This window comes from Protopterus annectens, chromosome 10.part0 (assembly GCF_019279795.1).
Source record: "Protopterus annectens isolate FY-2018-M chromosome 10.part0, PAN1.0, whole genome shotgun sequence".
Lineage (NCBI taxonomy): Eukaryota > Metazoa > Chordata > Ceratodontiformes > Protopteridae > Protopterus > Protopterus annectens.
The window spans coordinates 989628069-989645275 of NC_056744.1; the positions used below are offsets into that span (position 1 = coordinate 989628069).

The following is a 17207-nucleotide window of genomic DNA, read 5'->3' on the forward strand; positions in this document are numbered from 1 at the left end:
CAATCTATGGTTGGATAGTTAAAGTCGCCCAGGATCAGGGTAAAGGGTTGAATCTTGGTATATTTGAAGAGGTCCAGATAGATGGAATGGCCATCTTGAGTCAAAGTTGAGAGCCTGTACCTATCTATGATTTGAATAGGGTTCCTGTCAATGGTTAACTGCTCCTGGAGAGTCTCCTATGCGTCATACTGTTTAGCCAACCTGGAGGTGTGTATATATTTTATATATATTGCAACTCCACCTCCTTTTGCTTTGCTACACATGGTTTGGGGTCTGAATGTATGACAGGATGAGTAACCTAGTATGGCTGGAGTGTTCTCTGCAGCTCTGAATCAGGTTTCTGTGACTGCATAAATGTCAGCATATTCCAGGGTTAAGAATGCTTGCAATGATTCCAGTTTCATGTTTAGACTCCTAGCGTTTAGCAGCATTATCTTTGATTTGCATTTTGATGAAATTTTCATGTTGGTGGTTTTGACATTATGGCCTTGCCTAAAAAAGGCACTATGGGGGAGGCAACAGCCTTTGCCAGGAGCCTGAATCCCAAGGGAGACAGATGCTTACATCTCTGGCAAAGCATCATGGTTTGTTAGGCATGTCTTCTCAGGCTGTCAGGTACTGGCTCCTTTGGAATTTTCCACTTTTGCACATGGGGTCAGTCTGTCACTTCAAAAGTGATAATCATCTAGAGCTAATGTTTACACAATTGGGTGGCTAGCCCTGCTATGGTAGTACTTCCACACCACACACTCACATGCACACTCACACCTATGGTCAATTTACAGTGTCCAATCCACCTACTGCACGTCTTTGGAATGTGGGAGGAAACTGTAGCACAAGAGATAACCCTCATGAACATAGGGAGGACATGCAGATTGCACACAGATGGCACTGCAGCCAGGACTCAAACTGGGAAACCTCTTGCTGTGAGGTGATAATGCTATCTGCTGTGCTACTGTGCCATCATATGTGTATGGATACACAGACATAAATGCACACACACAAACATGCAGGTGCACTCACACACAAGTCAGTGGAGATGTTTTTGGATGCAACACACAGCAGTATAAAATGCTCTGGACATTCTTTGATTTCCTGTCCTTGCCTTTTTAAGTGGTACAGTGTGACATATTTTCTGCTTAAAAACCTCAGCTTTGGCCGGCTAAGAACTTGGTTATATTCAACTGGACGTATAAGAGAATTTAAGTACCTTTATCTGCACTTTTTTTAAAAAAAAATACAGTATTTAATTTGATTTAAACTGTGTTGAAGGAATATTTAACTGAACTGGCAGTTTTAACTCTGCTGCTTGTTATTTGCTAGTTATTACAGGTGTGGGGGTAGCCACATTCTTTGATTTCCTGTCATTGCCTTTTTAAGTGGTACAGTGTGACATATTTTCTGCTTAAAAACCTCAGCTTTGACCGGCTAAGAACTTGGTTATATTCAACTGGACGTATAAGAATATTTAAGTACCTTTATCTGCACTTTTTTTTAAAAAAAATACAGTATTTAATTTGATTTAAACTGTGTTGAAGGAATATTTAACTGAACTGGCAGTTTTAACTCTGCTGTTTGTTATTTGCTAGTAATTACAGGTGTGGGGGTAGCCACATTCTTTGATTTCCTGTCCTTGCCTTTTTAAGTGGTACAGTGTGACATATTTTCTGCTTAAAAACCTCAGCTTTGGCCGGCTAAGAACTTGGTTATATTCAACTGGACGTATAAGAAAATTTAAGTACCTTTATCTGCACTTTTTTTAAAAAAAAATACAGTATTTAATTTGATTTAAACTGTGTTGAAGGAATATTTAACTGAACTGGCAGTTTTAACTCTGCTCTTAAGTTATTCCCACCCACCCTCACTGTTTTTGTTTTGGTGTTAATCTTAGTGGCCTTGAAACTGCCCGCCCCTCAGCCTGCCTCTGGGCCCATCTCATTTGCTCACCCAACTGAGTGCATTGAGATCATATTCTGATTTCAGGCACTCCTACTGTGTACAAAGAGAGCATCTGGGAAACAGACAAAAAAAAAAAAATAAATAAAGCTTATTTCCTGCCTTTCCTGTTAAGTGGTATAGACTATTTGTAGGCTTCTGAGCCCCCAAGCCCTTCTGTGTTTGAGGGAAGCCTTCTAGCTTGTTTTTTTTTTTCTTATAACTATCCAGTTTTCTAGTTTCAGCACTCAAATCTGTTTCTTTGATCTCAGCACTTGTTCAGATTAAAAAAAAAAAATTCATCTGCTTTTGCTGTACTTGTGTTTCTACCTACTTCATTTTACTTTTGCATCATCTTAAAAATACTCAGTTGTATTTATTACTGCTTGGCGTAACTCATTCTAAGCCTTTTGGTTTAAACACTTGGGCTTCGGACCAGTTGTTTTGCACTGAGAGGGTTTGTGGTCTGCACTGTTGTGGCAGAACAGGTAGCTTACATCCTTCTAGGTTGGGAACTGCTGACTGAGGGCTCAGTGTCTGTTATTCTAAAAGTGTATTAATTCTGGTTTAAGCACTTGGGCTTTCAGGCCAGTTATTTTACATTAAGAGGGTTCGTGGTCTGCACTCTTGTGGGAGGAGAGGCTGGACTCTGCCCTTCTGAGCTGGGAATTTCTGGTTAAAGGCTTATAGTGCATGCATATCTGAACTGCTTCTTACTGAAGTTGGTGCGCCTTGTTTGCTGTGGCATAGACTGGATTCGGGCCTGCTGGATCTAGCTTTGTTTCTGTAACTTGAGCACTAATCCAGACATTCTCTAAAGTATTCAATTGTATTTATTACTGCTTGGTTGTAACTTGATTAAAGTGTAGCTATCATTCTAAGTCTTTTGGATTAAGCACTGGGCTTCAGACCAGTTGTTTTACATTAGGAAGGTTTGTGGCAAGCACTGTGGTGGCAGGACAGGTAGCTTTCATCCTTCTAAGTTGGGAACTGCTGATTGAGAGCCCAGTGTCCAAGTGTATTAGTTCTGGTTTAAGCACTTGGGCTTCAGGCCAGTTATTTTACATTAAGAAGGTTCGTGGTCTGCACTCTTGTGGTAGAAGAGGCTGGAATCTGCCCTTCTGAGCTGGGAATTTCTGGTTAAAGGTTTATAGTGCCTGAATATTTGAACTGTATCTTACTGAAATTGGTACACCTTGTTTGCTGTAGCATAGACTAGATCCAGGCCTGCTGAATCTAGCTTTGTTTATATGCTTGTTGTTTGTTTGCTTGTTATTTCCCTGGAATGCTAATTCCACCTAATACGCTTCTCAGCTTCTGTGGATCACTAGTGATATCTGCATTGCTTACTGTACTTATTTCCTTGTTTCACTTGAAAGAAAGTTACTGTTTGTCGTTTTTGCATTTAGTTACTTGTAACACATTACACTCAAGTTACCTGGCACTTGCTCACTAAAGCAATTATATAAGTCAGCACTAAAAATTAAAAGCACTACACCCTCACTCCCCACTGGCCCTTGTTTTCAATTATTAAGGAATTCCCAATATTATTCTAGCATGTCCAAAGGTCATTTGTCAATCTCCTCTCCGGTCCAGCTGGTGAATCTGAGAATCTTAAGGCAGTGTTATAACTGCCTCATGTACACAGACAACCCTCTCCTCCTCCCTCATAACACAAATACTTGTGAGAGATGAAGCTATTTAGCCAAGCTGGAGGCTGTGCTCTCTCAACTCAGGACTGGCAAGACCAGACAGGAGGAGAAGGCAACTATACACACCACAAAACCAGCCTCACATAATGCTACCACACCACTGAATCAAACACATAAACACACAAAGACATACTCGGAGGCTCTGAGTAAAAATTTACCTAAACAGCAGAGGCCTCCAAAGCAGACACCCAAACAACTGCTACCTCAAGACACCCCACAAGCAACACATAAACCACAAAATCAGTGTGCAAAGCAGTCACAGCCCTTAAGGCCAAATACAACACCAAACATACTTGTCATAGGTGACTCCATAGTCAGACACACTGACGTCCCACTCACCAGGCTGAACAAGGAGAGGGTCACAGTAAGCTGCCTATCGGGCGCTAGAATCCGTCACATAACACAAGCACTCAGGTCACTCCACGGCAAGTACAAATATGACACAGTCATTGTCCATGCTGGTGTGAACGACCTGAGATGTACATCGACTACATGAAAAGAGACATAGAGGAGCTCTCTGATTATGTAGCCCAGGCAGGTATGACCCTGACCCTGAGCAGTATCCTTCCTTCACCAAGAATGATGCCACAATATAGAGACAAGATGATCAGCTTTAACAATTGGCTTAATGTCTGGTGTCATTCAAAGGGGACCAGTGTCTGTCTGCCTGGGATGACATGCTTGACAAGCCACGCTGCTTCGCAAGGGACGGCTTGCACCTGTCACCCCTGGGATTCTGGATATTGGCTAAGGCTCTAGTCACCCCCATAGTGCCTTTTTTAAGCAAGGCTCAAATTCTAAACCTACCACCCTAGAAAACAAAAATGGGAAGAAACTGAGGCTAATGCTGCTCAATGCCAGAAGTCTAAATCTCAAAATGCACGCACTCGAGGCCCTTCTCAGTATGGAGAACATCGATGTCTGTGCTGTAACTTGAAACCTGGTTCAAGGCTCCTGAGAGCACCCCGGCACTATCAGGTTTTACCTCATATCATGCGTTCCGGCCCCAAAACCCAGACCACACAACAAAAGGAGGGGGTGTATCCATATTCATAAAGGATACCCACACCTCCAGGTTGGTGGCAATGCACGAAGCTTCAGAAACCATCCAGGTGCAACTAACCATAGGCAAAACTGCTCTACAAATTGTAGCATGCTACAGGCCACCCTCTCAAACTCAGGAACCCCACACAGCCTTCCTGAAGACACTGGAGGGTATAAATGTATCTCCAAACACCATCATATTGGGTGACTTCAACTACCCGAATATAGACTGGGAACATTACTCAAGCCCTAACTTTCTAGCCCAATGGTTCCTAGAGTTCATAAATTCAAATGCCATGGAACAGCTAGTCACTGTTCCCATGAGAGGAGAAAATATACTAGATCTCATTATCACAAACATGGAGGCAAAATGCTCCACACTGGAAGTATATCCCTCATTGGTGAGATCTGATCATAAACTAATCTCACTGGAAATCCGCATCCCGCCCCCACCCCAAACAAAAAAGACCACAGTGAAGAACTTCTCTAAAGAAAACTTCTCACTACTCAAGACTGGTGTGGTATCCTTCAAGGCCCCTGAGCCAGTGGAAACCACAACCCAAGCTGTGGAAGCCCTTACAAATGCCTTCTATGAACACCTCCAGGACTGCATGGATCAGGCAATCCCAAATAAAACCAAGACTCTTTCCACAAAGGGCAAACGTCCAGTCTGGTGGACCCCAGCCATTAACAAACTTTACAATAAGAGGAGAAAGCTATTACATGATAGAACAAAATCCATAAAAGGAAAGTCACCCCTGATCATTATTAGTAAAAAATATGAGCACTCATAAAATCAACTAAGGCCAATTTTGAGAGAAAAATTGCCATGGATTCAAAGGACAATCATAAGGCCTTTTCAGCTATGTTAGGAACCTGGGTGGAAACTCACAGATATGCTCAGAATTAGTCCAAAATGATACAAAAATCACTGAACCCACAGACATTGCCAACATACTGGCAGACAGGTTCAGTGCAAACTTCACCCCTCTCCCCAAAGGAGAGAGATAACTATCCCAGTGGAGTGTAGCCTCCCGACATCTCAAATGCGAGGTGAAAGCTACTCTCTAAAGCTAAAAACACAGCATCAATGGGACCGGATGGTGTCCCCGGCTGTGTGCTACATGAGCTAAATGAGAAATTAAACCCGCACATAAGGCAGCTGTTTAATCTCAGCCTTACCACAGGATACGTGCTCCAAGGAGTGGCGTGACGCCAACTGTGGTCCCACTCCACAAAGGCGGTGCCTCACGGACCCTGGTAATTACCGCCCCATAAGCTTAACATGTCTAGTCTGCAAAGCCATGGAGAGGATCATAATGGAGCTCATAAACAAAGATATAGGGGACTTGCAGACATTGGACCCGACCCAGTTTGGCTTCGTCAAGGGCAGATCATGCCTTTGAACTTGGTCGACTTCTTGAAACAGTCACCAAGGCCATTGATGAGGGAAAAAATTCATTAAACTTTCATCAAAATCAACTTCATCCAATAATTCGTTATGAACTTCATTTGAAACATTTTCATTCAAATTCTTATTAACATTCACACTGACAAATTTTTTAAAATATACTCTCAACAAGAGTTTACGAATGAATGCTTTAACTTCTAGGTAAATGTCAGCAAAAGACGGGAAGAACGTAGGAACAAATTTGCTCCCTTTATACAAGACATTTAACATGTCATTGTTTAAACACAAATTAGATAAATTAATGCATTCTAATGGAAAAGCATTATAAGAAGTTCTGTTAAAAGCTTCTGTTATCAAACCTTCACTTGTAGCGATTTCGCCCCTTTCGGCCATTTCTCCCATTTCTCCCCTTATTGTAATGGTCGTTTTGAAAGTTCACATTGTCCATAGAACTTGAGTTGGAAGCCTCATTAGAAGCTTCCGAAACATCCCTGTTAGAAACTCGGTTTGATGCAACAGTTCTGGCAAAGGAAACATTCTTGGCAGCAGCATTTTGTTCCGTTGAGGAAAAAGAAGACTCTGAAAAGTCTCTTCGCTTCGAGCTGTGAGACCAGCTCCTCCCCCTAGAACGATTACGCACAGGTTCACGCTGCCAACTAAAAATAATACCTGTTTCATAGTCCTTTAAGTCCCGGACTAATTTTCCACGCTTTCTTTGTACTATATCAGCTTCCAATTTGTTCATTCTATCATTGATGTCAACCATTTGTGCTCTATAATTCAATTCGGCTACAAGTTCATTCTGCAGCACCGAAATCTCATGTTTAAGCTTATCATGAGATCTTCTATTGCGTTTAATCAATATGCGGAGCCAGCCTATAGTACAAGAGAGAGAAGTTTGTTTCCATTCTTCTAATAAATCGGACTCATCGTCCGAAAATGGTGCAGCGGGTAACTTATCAACGCGTAACCCTCTGGGGGTGATGTTAAGGCTTAAATATTTTTCCAATAGTCTGGTGTCAAAATAAAGAGCAACTTCTTTGGCCATTAATTTATTTAACATAGCGAAATGGCCATCTGCATCTGTGTTTCCCCCCAAATTCCAAGGATCTATATTTGTATACCTTTTCTCACGCTCCGACACCATATCCAGAAACAGCACAGCATCTGATCCAGAGCTCCGTTCGGAGCTCTCATTATGTGACATTGATGAAAACAGTACCGGTGAACACAAAGTAAATAATCCAAAAATATGTCCCTGGAAAAGTACGGCTTGGACCCAATAATGAAAAAACACAGCAACGTGAAGAAGAACAAAAGAACAAAAATTCAAGTAACACACCAAACAGCCAGTACTTCTCCAATTCTCCTTTAATGTAAACGACCTGGTACCTCGGCAATTCGCCTTCAAGGATCACAACTAATTGCTACGCAGTAGCAGTTTTTATAGTAAATAATTAAACAGTCAATTAATCAATTTGCTAATAAATTCCAAAAAAGGAGAAACATATATAATTTTTAAAGTGACCTTATAATAATTTCCTTTTGAGTGAATATTCATCTCAATAAATATGTACATTTTTATATATATAATTATTTGTTTGGTGTGTTACTTCAACACAAAGGGACTCTGGCTAACAAAGTTTGCAGATGACTGCAAACTGGGAGCCATTATTGAATCCCCAAATGATGTGGATACTCTACAAAAGGGCCTTACAGAAACAGATGCTTGGTGCCAGAGCCATGGGCTCAAGCTCAATGCCAAGAAATGTATTGTTATCCCCTTTGGGAAAAAACATGTATCCATGAATTACCGTATAGGTGGCAGTACACTAAACACAGAAAGTGTGATAAGAGACTTAGGGACACAGGTGGACAGTGGTCTCACCTTCGATAACCACATCGCCACAACAGTCAGGAAATCCTTCTATGTGGCACATCTCATCACGAAGGGCTTTTCATCCAGAAAAAAGGAGGTCATTGTCCCACTGTACTCATCCCTCATTAGACCCATTATAGAATACAACGCCCCATTTGGTATGTACCTCTCAAGACATCTGCAACAACTGGAAAGGCCTCAGAAATACCTCACTAAAAGAATCACAGGCCTAAAGCAGATGCCCTACGCTGACCACCTTAAAAAACTCCAGCTATACTCTGTCGCATATCATCTACTCAGAGGCGATCTCTGCTTAACATATAAGGCCATGTCAAACCCAGAGCTGTTGGACATGCTACACTTAAAGAAATCCCAATCCCTCAGAGCTACACGCTCCAGGGATCTAAACCTTGTCATCACAATAAACAAAACATGCTGGAGGGATAGGTTCCTGACCCAGAGACTCCCCAGACTCTGGAATAGATTGCCCATACATGTCAAGCAGAGTGCCTCTTTGGACCTCTTCAAGAGGAACCTTGACGACTGGATGGGAGAAAGGAAATTCACCCCAGGGATCACGTCAGTTGCCCTGCTAGACAGGGGTCCAGGAAAGTAAATAATGTGGGAAGAAATATCCAGGGAATTGTTATGGCTAGGCTTGTATAGGCCCTATGGCTGATAGCCTAGTACCAACCTATGAACCTATGAACCTATGAACCTATGAACCTATAATCAAAAATATGAGGCAAAAATCTGGACATTCAATGAAAATCTGGACAGTTTCCAGGTAAGTGTAAGCAGTCATGCAGATCTGCTGATAGTTTAGGCTAAACCATGAAAACACATTCTTTCTTAGATCTTCATTGCTGTAACTCATCCTAGTAATGTTTCTTTGTTGTTGACTTACCATGATATTATATCACTTAACATTTTTATGAATGGCTCTGTGCTATATAGGGATATAATAACAGCAATAAGGCTCAAGGCACTTATTAAGGTTAGCTTACTTAGTAATATTTCAATAAGGTATCTAAAGCTACACGTACACACACACACACACACACACACACACACACACACACACACACACACACACACACACACACAAATGCACACACATATGATGCTGCATGCACACGCACACACACACACACACACACACACACACACACACACACACACACACACACACACACACACACACACACACACTCTCTCTCTCTTTATCTCTCTCTATTACTCTTGCTTTTGTCTTTTCTTTTTAATTTGAGATAAAAAAAATGATGGGTGGGAGATTGGCATAATGGTTAATGCGTTTACATTATAGACACAAGGTGCAGGGTTTCATTCTCACATGGGGTAATTGGCTAGGCTTAAAATGGGTCACAAGGGCAGTTAGCCTAGTACTAACCTAGTGTGGGGGTATAACTCTGAAGTTCAGTAGCAAAAGCAAGAGCAGTGTTTAAAATGTAATAGGCATAATGTTTCTGTTCTGAAAAAAATGCATACAATAGGTATGAGCATAAACAAAGTGCAAGAATGAAAAGAATGCAGTCTTGTTATTAGAAAGAAAATATCCAGCCTTCTCTCTCATGAGTCATGCATGAAGCACAGACAATCACGTTTATCATCTGCATTCTTATAGACTAGACCACAATAATAGGGATGAACCTTCTTTGGGGATGGAATAAAAACTGAGTATCCCCCACTTTCAGTTAGTGACAAAAGTCTCTTCCATGGGAGGTATAGGGGTACATTACTCCCGCATTAATGACATGTTCCATCCTCACTGTTCACAATCTGGATTCCTAGCCTGGCAGTTTTAGGACAACAGTTAAACTAGATGACAGTTTTGCTGTTCCAGAAGAACAGTGCTTTAAACCTTACCCTCTCACTGGAAAAAGAGGATTAATGCAGTATGTAGGGCAAGTCAATGGCAAAATCAAGTTTATTATGAGTTCTATAGCCATTTACCAAAAAATATTTAAAGCATAAGTGAGGGCTCATTTCACAGCATCCAAACTACAGAAATTAAACTTGAAGGTTTCCATTATACAGTGCATGGCTCTCCGCTCACCCACTAATGCCGACATTCTGCTCTTACTGCCCCTTAATAAAAGAGCTAACTGCACTCAAAGCCTATTGGGAGCAGTTTGCACAAAATGTTGTGTTACGTTTGTTTATTTGTACTGACACAGAAAAAGGAGATTTGTAGCAAAGACAGACACATTGAATGGGAGTACAGGGTCCTGAATATGTTTCTGATGCTGTTACACTCATCCTAGGCATATTACACATTTATGTGCAATGTGTATGTATGCATATGTGTGTGCATGCGTGAAAGAATATATTTGTGTCCTGTCATGCATGCATAAGAGCATGTGGACATGTGCACATGTTTTATACAATCAATTCTTTGGTGTATGTAATACAATCAATGTGTGTGTTTACACCTGTTTTATTTCTTTAGTAATATATAGTGAAGTTAAGGATGGATGTTAGCAAATGGAGATTGTCTCCATGTGTAACACAATAAGAAACAAGAAACAATTCCATACCTGGCACTTGATTAGAGAAAAGTGACTAATCATTGGAGTATATGCGTAAGTATTCCATTTCAAGGGAGAAAGGACATGGTAAGTAGCATAGCCCAACATTTATGGGGCTACCTTAAAACACTAAATGCATACACACCTGTTTAGTCTGACAACAGCAGTGAAATACGTTGAATGTTGCTACATAAAGGAGACATCAGCTGTCTGAAAGAGAGTATTTATGAGTGATTCTACCTACAGCAGGAGAAGAACCTTTAAAACTTTTAAGCTATTATCCTGGTTCTAAACAGGAGGTAAAGACTGAAAAGGTACAACTATTCAAGTTATAAATTAAAGCAGGTAATAGCTGAAGCAATGTCACATGGCAAGTGCTTCCCTGCTAGTGATGTACAAATCCCACTCAAGAAGACAAGAGTATAGGTTACTAGGAGACCGTACGTATGTGATGCATAAGAACTCCAGACCTCAAATTCTGTAAGCTTGAAATGCTGCTACAGAATACAGTTCTTTAGATAAAAATACTAACAGATATTCAGGCAGATTCAAATTAGAGCTATTATTCATATTAATAAAGATACTTTCATAAAATTTTGCAAAAATATTAAAATGAAATTACAGTTCACAGATTGCAAAAATATATAACACTGGATCAGCATTGTGTTAGCATGTGTTATCAAAATAAGACATTGGAGCATTTGCATCATTAAAAAATGCACACTCACGTGTGTGTGTGTGTGTGTGTGTGTGTGTGTGTGTGTGTGTGTGTGTGTGTGTGTGTGTGTGTGTGTGTGTAGATAAAACCACACTAACAATGACATTGTGTGTTGTACTTACTGGTTTTTCAGTAACACTGATTCCAATAAGAAAGAGAAGTTCTGCAAGAAACAGACTGCAGCAGAGATTTTTGTGGATTGTTGTTCTGGTACTCTGAATTTCACTGAAGAAAAAGAAGGTAAAAATACACATGGAAAGACAGATCAAGGAAACAATTATCCCCAGCTGAGTGATTCGTGTAAGGACATTATAATGAGCTTCATCCTGTTGAGAAAAAATAATGATCACAGTTACTGGGTAACATTTAATTAAATAAATTTAGTTTAGAACTATCAGCCATAAATTCCATGGTTCGACATAATGTATAAGAAATTATCATAATCAATTACTCCACCATTCATTAAATGAGAGCACAAGTCTCAGGTGCATTAATTACTGTATGCTTATCTTATTAGGAATTCTGATAGAAGGCTGGTTAGAGCCATGATGGGGGGAAAAAAAGAGTACCACAAGAATTTCGTTTTAGATGTGTACTTTGACTTGCCGTTAAGTCAGCTTGTTATTTTTCTGCAAGACAGCACTTACCTACGACATTCCTCTTCACTAAAAATGCTCATTATGTGGAAAGGAGTTTCAGGAAAAAATAAAGAGCTCCAATTTAGAGAGAATGGAGCTATGATTTACATACACACAGCACATTGAATTGCTTTGAGGCAATATGTTACTCTAAATGCAGTTCTGTGGTGACATTAAGCAAAGTCTTTATGTGCTTAATGTCATCACATGTACTTATATGACTAGAAGTGGGACCTTATTGGGAACATTTTTAAGCCTTGATATTATAATTTTGAAAAGCAAGGCTGATGTGCACAGAAGAAAAATAATACAGAGGCTTCATATAATTGAATAATTTTTCATTGGTTAGCAGAATCTTTTGTACCAGTTGCTATGTCTCCTATTTTTTTTTTCATCCACACAATTATTAAAATATCAGTTTGGGGTACACCTGTGTAGCAATTAAATGCATATTAGAACTGGGCTGCATTTTTTCCTCATGACATTATCCTATTGCAGTTTGATATTATAATTAGCTGTTTTGCTCTTGGGGTTTAAGTCACATCCAGCTCGTCAGGTGCATGCAGAAATCTCATTAAACAAACTGGCTCATGTACTTTTCTACAAAGGGTACAGATGAAGCCTTGACTGCATTGATTTCCATTTTAAGTAGAATGCTGTAGTAAAGCGATCCAAAGGTCACAGCACACAGTTTGTTTTTAGTGGTAGAGAGAAATTCCATCAAGTTATACACTATGTCCTTGCAAATATCTGTAATGAAATAGTTGAGAAATCATAAGACTTCCGGTAGATATGCAGAAATAAAAAAAAAAATTGTTAGCATGTAACAGTTAACCGCACCTACAAAGAGGGAATGATGAGATTAGTTGTGTATCTGCAGTCATTAGATGACTGTAAGGTAAGTAATGTAAGGGAAACTGCATGGGTATGTGCCCCCCCCCTCCATATAAGGACTTAAATATTTAGGTTAACAATAACCAAACATGTTACTTTTGTATGGAATATCAACAGATTGTAGTAATCAGAGTTAGCACTTATACATTTCAGAATGGTTAATGTAAAGGATGAGTATTTAAATACAAATAATTATTAAATACTTCCACTGAGGAGACGCAATACCGCAAGCAGATCCCTTACATAAAAACACAAAAGGTAAACTTATGTGGCAAGTCCGATACTTGTCTGTCAGTCAATTAATGCAAAAACTGTAAACCATCTCAATGAAGAAGCTCAACATAATAAAGATAACGTACATGATAATTAGTGAAAGCAAGTCTCAAAGGACTATAATAACATGGTATGACTTTCATGGGTTCAACTATACTAGCAGATAAATTAACTTGTAGATAATCTTATTGTGAAAAGAAGAATGCAGATAAAAAGGCATACTAATAGATGATGAATGGATAACTAATTTTTGAACAATTACTAATAAAACTATGCACATGGTTGAAAGAAAACAATTTCATTTGCTGCCAGAATTTGATTTTAGGCCATTTGTCATAGTTACTTGATAATCTCAAGTTTAAAATGGTGGTGGTGGTGGGGCCAAGATGGTTCTTCCTAAGAATTGGCAGTATTCCTATTTCCATTCAGTAGTAGTAATATCTTTAATATTAAATTACACATATTATTTTATTAGACAAAGTAGGGAGGTTGGCATAGTGGTTATGGTGTTCACCTTACAGGCACAAGGTGCAGGGTTTGATTCTCACGTTGGGTAATTGGCCGGCTTGGAATGGCCCCACAAGAGCAATTAGCCTGGTACTAATTTATGAACTTTAAAAAAAAAATGATGAACTTAATTATCAGTACCATCTTGAAATGTGCCCTGATTAATAACATTGGTGACTTAAGGAATAACATTCATGCATAGCTTCAGGAAGTATAAGCAGACTCATTCCACAGCTGCCAAGTTAATGTGGTGCCCTCACCTTTTAAATGAAATGTTTCAGAAGAACAGGACAAATCAGAAAGCACATTTCATAAACTAAGGACTCAATGTATTACAAAAAATATGAAATTCTAAACCACTTCAAATAAAGATGTAACTGGAGTCCACTGCAAGCCACTGTATCAGTTTTATTAAAAAATAAAAACAACAAAATGCTGCACAGATGTCACAGTGAGCAGTTTTAATCCTGTTTTAACATGCTCATTCAAAAAACTATAGGAACTACTTCAGAAACAGTAAAGCAACTTTCTGGATGCATTTAAAAAGCCAAAAAGGTGCAAAAATGAGACAAATTTAAAGTGCCAGTGTTTAGAAATAGTGTGAACACACAACACTGCAAACCAAACTCAAAAATAATTTAAGTTAAAGAGATAATGTAAAACATCTAGTAAAATTTAAGAAATAATTGATGATTAAAAATAAAATCCTAAAAGTAGTATATATTTTAAAAAATGTATATGGTCAAATAGATACTTAATCAAACTTAGCAGCTTTTTAAAGCTGACATTTGTCATTGTAGTTAGAAATCATGGAATGCAGGTTTATTTTACAAGGTACATATTTTACTGTGGCAAGTTACTCCGATTTATTATCAATGAGAGGCAATTATAACTGTAAAACAAAAGAGGTTGTTTACATTACCTTTTGTTCTTCCTGCCCAGTCTTTTATATTGGCCAGACTATTGGGGCATTGAGAAAAAAGAATTTACCAGCATGTTTATGTGATTAAAAGTAACACAATGTTAAATGCTCTATACCTACATTCTATTATATGTAAAGACTTTAGGAAATTTGTTTTGACAGTCCTGGTGAATACCCCATTGCTCTTTTGGTAACTACTTTTAAAATGCAGAGGTTTACCCTGGAATACATTACTTTATAGGTTCATAGGTTCATAGGTAGGTACTAGGCTATTGGCCCTAGGGCCTATATAAGCCTAGCCAAATGGTACCCTGGCTTTTGCCACCCAAGAAAATTATTTTCCTATCAAATTATTATTATTATTATTTCCATTTAACCTACACGTAAAGCTAAAGCTGCTATTATTTGATATTGTATTTATTTCACCATGTAAATTTTTAAAGAAATGTTTACTACTTTTAGGATTTTATTCTTAATTGTCAGTTGTTTTTATTAAGTGTTTGGCACTATCTTTTTAACTTAAATTATTTGTAAGTTTGGTTTGCAGTGTTGTGTGCACATATTTTCTATGTACTGTCATTTTAAGTTTTTCTCATTTTGGGACCTTTTCAGCTTTTTAAATGCATCCAGGAAGTTGTTTTATTGTTTCTAAAGAAGTTCCTATAGTTTTTGGACCAAAAGCATTAAAACAAGATTTAAATTATTCACTATGACATCTGTGCAGCATTTTGTTGTTTTTATTTACTTGTGAGTACGCTTTGTGGAGTTTGCTTCTTATCATTTTTTAATTAAAAAATAATAAAGGGATTAAAAACAAATCAATAAATTAATTTAAGCACTTTTGTCCCAGTGGTTTATGGGACTTCTTCGGAATGTAAACTCTTGGCAGCAATACATTTTTAAAGTGCTACACATAGTCATGTGATTTACAAAAGTTTATTCTTATATATAAATATTACACATTTAGATCAAGAACATGTGGTTACTTAATCATGGTACAAATCTTTTTTATAAATATACAACTTTTAATTTAAAATACTTAAAATAGATATCTGGTCATTTATTCCTGGTTCTAATTCTGCATTTAAAATTAGTGCCATCAAAGTTCACACACTTCTAACCAATCCTCCCAAGGACCACCCCTTGGGATCACCTCTACCTTTTCAATCATTGACAAAAAATTGTGATTAAAGTTTTGATTAATATGTTTATATGAAGCACTTTTGCAGTTACTATATAAAATATCCATATTATTTAAGTAAATACTCTCACAAAGAGCTCTGTTAGTTTTACCTATGTAGTATGCAGGGCATTTTTTCACAGCAGACTAAATAAAGCACACCTTTCATTTCAGAGCTATTAAAATGGGTTGATGACCCTGTAAACAAATATTTTTTTTGTATAGTATATACTTACATTGTCTACACACATTACACATTAACATTCCTTTTTTTAACACTAGGGGCACTTGCATTGTAAAATTCAAGCTTTTATTTATTTGTTTTTTTGGTGTTTATGCCCCTTTTATAAACAAACTTGGGAAATTTAACAAAAAAAATAAATGTCTTCCTCCATTATATTTAAAGACATTCCAGTTTATACTAATAATCTTTTTAATCTAGTAACAATTAACATTACAAGCCATGGGCATCACAGTAGTGAAATTGGATATGTTACTAATGTTAACATCTTTTAAAGGTGCAATGCAGTGGACTTCAATTATGTCTAACTGTTTTGTAAATTAGACATAGTTTGACTGTGGCTTTTTGGCTTTTTATCACATAGCAAAGAGAGAGACCACATTCTGCTATATTGCTTTATCAAAGATAACAAAAAATCTTAAGGCAGAATACATCAGTGTTCCAAACAGAGTTATACTTTTATCACTGTAATCAGGAAAAGTTAAATATCGGAGCTGGCTGTACAGTCTGTTGTCAGTACACATCACATTAAAAGATATATAAATTGTACAACAGCAGCAAATAATTTCTGACATATCACAAACACTTCACAGCTGAGCAATACTAGCATCTGTCTTACTGTAAACAACAGTATGAGTGGAATGCTGGGTGAAATAAGGCCCAAGCTGAACAGTTACCTTGGCACTATGCACATTGTAGTTTTATAGATAATAGAATGACAGTTCTCTCATTCACATTATTTGTAGGCACTATGGCCCTTTACAGTTGCTACATAAGAGCAATGCCTTTCTAAGTAACTTGTTCAGTCATGCATTTTTGAAGCCAATTTTGAGGGAATCAGTCTTGGATGAATCTCATTAGCAATTCATAAATTTAAGCCTCTGCACTAAGTTATCATACTTTGTAAATATTTTATATATATTCCACACGTCAGTTACTTTCTGTTATAAAGTTCAGTAAAATGTGTTCATATTGCTTCTGTTCCATTTGATTTCTGTAGTTTGAAGTAGAAATGTATTTACAGATAGCTGTGCATTAATACAAGTTTTTGAACTATTGTTACAGTTATGTATGGGTCAGGGTAGATCTGGCACACATGACTTTCCTCTGGTCAGGTTGCATTACAACATCTGGTATAACAACTAAGAAAACATATCAGATTGTGAAACAGTGCTAAATTTCAACCATTTTGACTGTTGCATTAAGGTAATTTTGTCAAATGTGTAAGTGTATGCAGATATATAACACAGCCTTAAAACAGCAATGCATTTGAATGTTAAGTATAAATTTTAAATACCTAATTG

The 17207-nt window shown here is 37.9% G+C and overlaps 1 protein-coding gene across 1 annotated transcript in view; it reads right to left on the reverse strand.

The window, feature by feature from the left end:
- ADGRL4 (adhesion G protein-coupled receptor L4) overlaps positions 1–17207 on the reverse strand; it is a 707438-nt gene that overhangs the window by 169898 nt on the left and 520333 nt on the right. Inside the window, exon 10 of the mRNA XM_044085751.1 lies at positions 11371–11574. Within this exon, the coding sequence (XP_043941686.1) occupies positions 11371–11574 (204 nt within the window). The remainder of the gene's footprint in view (positions 1–11370; positions 11575–17207) is intronic.